This window comes from Octopus bimaculoides, chromosome 30 (assembly GCF_046866305.1).
Source record: "Octopus bimaculoides isolate indiv1 chromosome 30, ASM4686630v1, whole genome shotgun sequence".
Lineage (NCBI taxonomy): Eukaryota > Metazoa > Mollusca > Cephalopoda > Octopoda > Octopodidae > Octopus > Octopus bimaculoides.
The window spans coordinates 9,749,514-9,753,744 of NC_142957.1; the positions used below are offsets into that span (position 1 = coordinate 9,749,514).

The following is a 4,231-nucleotide window of genomic DNA, read 5'->3' on the forward strand; positions in this document are numbered from 1 at the left end:
CTCATCGATGAAAATCCACTATCACATATAGAAAAATTAATAATTAAAAGCACAATAAATGAGTATAATATAAAGTAAATATCATAAGATAAATATAATATTATTATATTTATAATCTGAAATATAATCTGAAAAATTACCGATAATTTGTTCCTATATACTCATCACACACACACACAATAATTGACTGGAACTTATTTTATTGACCCCGGTGGGATGAGAGGAAAAGTTAGCCTCACAATAACAATTACAGTAATTTTTCATACGCAAAAAGACACTCGAATTGTATTCAATTCAGTACCTTAACATGTCCTTAGTGTATCGACCCTGGAAGAATGAAAGATAATAGCGACCTGGTGTGATTTGAAGTCAAGATTATAAATGATATATAATTAAGTACAATGTTTTCATTGGACGCTCTGTGATCTCTAAAGAAAACAACAGACCCACTCGAGGACGTGTAAAAGCAATCAAATTCCTCTCCTAATAACACTAGGATCTATTCCATCTCATGCACAGATTTTTTAGTTAATTATTATTATTTTTAACTAAACACTTTGAAACTTAGGATACTGGGAGAAAATCCCAACACTCTAGCACATGGGTTTTCAAACTGTGGTCCGCAAGGACAAGACAGGGGGTCCGTGGACAGCAAACACTTTTTATGGGCAATTTGATTTTATATGTTTTTTAATTGAAATCTTTTAATTGATAATAAACCTATTTCTTAAATACTGTTAAATAAATAAATGTAAAAATATATGTTATTTTAAGCAAATATTTATGTATGAATTTCATAAGCGTTTATAAGGTAAAGCCTGAAATATAAAGGGGTCCACAAGTCAAAAAGTTTGAAAACCCCTGCTCTAGCACCTTAAAAACGGAAGCACGTTACTTGGTTAATAGTCCTGGAAATGCACTGTTTATAAAATCGACAGGATGACCATAGCAGGAAAGGTTTGATCAAAGTTCTACTCAGTCAGGATTGATTTGAGGTTAAATAACACCAAAACCTATAGCAACAGCCCTAACTGGATCATATGGACCCAAGCTGACCTCGACGGAATCAAGACTCAGAACATACAGGGACACACCTAAATTTCACAACACAAAGGGAGTTTCGTTTGACGAGGTTCTACTGATTATGTACCTTCCACCCGTCCTTTAGCCCCAAAATACAGAGGTTCAAAGCCGAAAAACTTATAGCGAACGGGCCATTGAGATGGGGGTGGTATTGAAGATTACTTTGTGTTCTGTTTAATCCACTTCACATTTTAGAGTGCAACATAGAAGTATCGTTATATCACCCGCAGTATTCGACTGGTACTTTAATTTATCACCCCGAAACGACGAAAAGCCCCAATACAAACAAGAACTTTAAAAAGTAAATAATGTTTTCAGCCAGACACGTTGAAATAAGGTCGAGGCTTCATGTTGGGCTTGACTCTGATTTTCGGGTGGGTAAATTTTGGTACTTTCCACCCGCACGATTTTCACTAAGAAAAAAAAAAAACCCTCGGATTTTTTTGCGTGGAATAAAGTATCAAAATTTAACAGATTTTTGTCCTTCTGGGACAGACAAAACAAGTACCTGACTGAGATTGGTTTAACTGTACCCCAGCTCTAAAATGTTTCCTCCTTCTGCCAATGCTAAAACGTTTCAATTATTGTTATTACGAAGTCGAAGGCAGCGAGCCGAAAGAATGGTTAGCGCGCCGGACAAAATGCTTAGCGACATTTCGTCCGTGTTTACGTTCTGAGGTTCAAATTCCGCTGAGGTCGACTTTGCCTTTCATCCCCCGATAAGTTAAGTCGAGCACTGGGTCGATGCAATTGACTAGCACACACCCCTCCACGCTAAAAAAAAAAAAAAAAAAATTTCAGGCCTTGTGCCTATAATAGAAAGGATGGCAAAACATCGGGAAAATGCTTTGCCGTATGTCTTTCCATTCCGTTACGTTCTGAGTTCAAATTCCACCGAGGTCGACTTAGTCTTTTTTTCCTTTTACTGTCAATAAAATACAGTACAAGTGAAACACTGGGGTTGATGCATACGGCTAATACCTCCACCACCTACGAAATTTGGGCCTTGTTCCCGTAGTAGAAACTATTATTATAAGAGGTTGACTTTGATTTTTTGTGTGTGTGTGTGTGTGTAGCGGTGGTGGTGGTGATGGTGGGGCACAAAAATACAAGTTAAATGCAGGGGTCGAGTTAATCAACCATGCCTACGGCCCTTTCTGAAAATACAGTCTTGCTCTATCTAATATTATCATGATAAAACGTCGGACAAATAAGTTACTGTACCTGACGTTCTCAGTTCAAAATCCCAGCGAGGGCTATTTTGATTTTCGTTCCTCCGGAGTCGATCTACTACATCGATGAAAATCTACCCGACAATACTCTTCTCTTTCCGTTTTTCGAAGTGTACCCTTATGTTAATTGTTAGAAATAATCATTGTGAAGATTACGAATTATTAACTTGGGTTATAGGGGATCGAAATGAGAGCGAGTGATCATAGAGAAAAAGATAAAAGCCCAGAAGAAGAAAAATAAAAGAAGTGACTTACTCCGGCTCTCTGGCTTTTGATTTTTACAAAACCTTCTTTCACAATATCCATGCCGTGAGGAAGAAGAAGAAAGAAGACAAGAAACAACCTAAGAGACGACAAGATCTATCTAGAAATGTTTGAAACCTTAGTGCACGGGTGGAATAGGAAGATAAAAAGAATCGTGAGAGGGAGAAACGGGCAGAGAAAAAGTAGTGGTAGGTATAGTGAAAGACAGATAGTGGTAGGTAAAGTGAAAGACAGATAGTGGTAGGTAAAGTGAAAGACAGATAGTGGTAGGTAAAGTGAAAGAAAGAGAGAGAGAGAGAGAGAGAGAGAGAGAGAGAGAGAGAGAGAGAGAGAGAGAGAGAGAGAGAGAGAGAGGGTGAAGTAAAAGATAAATATTAGTAATTTCAGTGATAGATAGATAGTAGTGGGTGAAGTGAAAGATAGCTAGATAAATAGGGGTAGGTGAAAGGGAAAGACAGATATTAGTGAGCAAAGTGAAAGAGTGATAGTGGAAGGTAAAGTGAAACAGTGAGAGTATTAGATAACGTGATAGATAGATAGGTAGATAGATAGATAGATAGATAGATAGATAGATAGATAGATAGATAGATAGAGAGATAGATGGATAGATAGATAGATAGATAGATAGATAGATAGATAGATAGATAGATAGGTATATAAATAGATAGATAGATAGATAGATAGATAGATAGATAGATAGATAGATAGATAGACAGATAGATAGATAGATAGGTAGATAAATAGATATATAGATAGATTAGATAGATAGATAGATAGATAGATAGATAGATAGATAGATATATAGATAGATTAGATAGATAGATAGATAGATAGATAGATAGACAATGGTAAGTAAAAATGAAAGGGATATATATATAAGTAAAATGAAAGAGAAATATATAAATAGACAGATAAACAGATTTGTCAGAAAAATAAGAACTAGAGAGATACTATAATGAAAGAAATAGGTTTTTTTGTTGTTGTTAGGTTTGTGTGTGTGTGTGTAAGGAGGGGTGGGGGGTCTTCTCATGGTGTAGTTATTATTGTTGGTGGTTGAAAGAGAGAGTTGGCGGCGGCGGCGGCGGCGGCGGCGGTGGACGTGTCGACGTTGCTGAGAAAAAAAAAACTTTCTTCTCCTCAAGTCAAAACTTTTCCTTGCCATGTCGTACGCCTCCCCGCTGTGTTGTTCTCTTGTGTGTGTCGCTTTAATGGGAAGTTCTGAGAAGGAGAAAAATACACACACACACACACACACATATATACAAACATGTGTGTATGTGTATATATATATATATATGCGAGTAAAAATAAATACAAAAAAGGGGGGGGGTTGTATGATTGTGTATAGAGGAATATATTATTTTGTTTAAAAGAGTTCCAACACTTCTGTTTTTTATGTTTTATTTATATTCCTGCAAAACCAATGTGGGATATAGAATATGGAATATACAATATATAATATAATATACAATATATAATATAATATACAATATATAATATAAAATAAAAATGGATGGTACTATGAAATAAAGTATTGAATGTCTTATTGAATATATGGAATATGTCTTATTGAATAGATGAAATATTGAGTGTTCAATATAAAGGATTAAATATATAAATATATAAAGGCATTTCATATTTTCTATACCTTG

The 4,231-nt window shown here is 35.4% G+C and overlaps 1 protein-coding gene across 2 annotated transcripts in view; it reads right to left on the reverse strand.

Moving 5' to 3' along the window:
- Positions 1-2,771, reverse strand: part of LOC106877333 (docking protein 5) — a 25,034-nt gene extending 22,263 nt beyond the window's left edge. The window contains exon 1 of one of the 2 annotated variants that reach the window (XM_089346406.1): positions 2,571-2,771. In XM_089346406.1, coding sequence (XP_089202532.1) covers positions 2,571-2,621 — 51 coding nt within the window. In that variant the 5' untranslated portion in view covers positions 2,622-2,771. The remainder of the gene's footprint in view (positions 1-2,570) is intronic. The other variant, XM_089346405.1, reaches the window with a different exon arrangement.
- Positions 2,772-4,231: the final 1,460 nt, after the last annotated feature.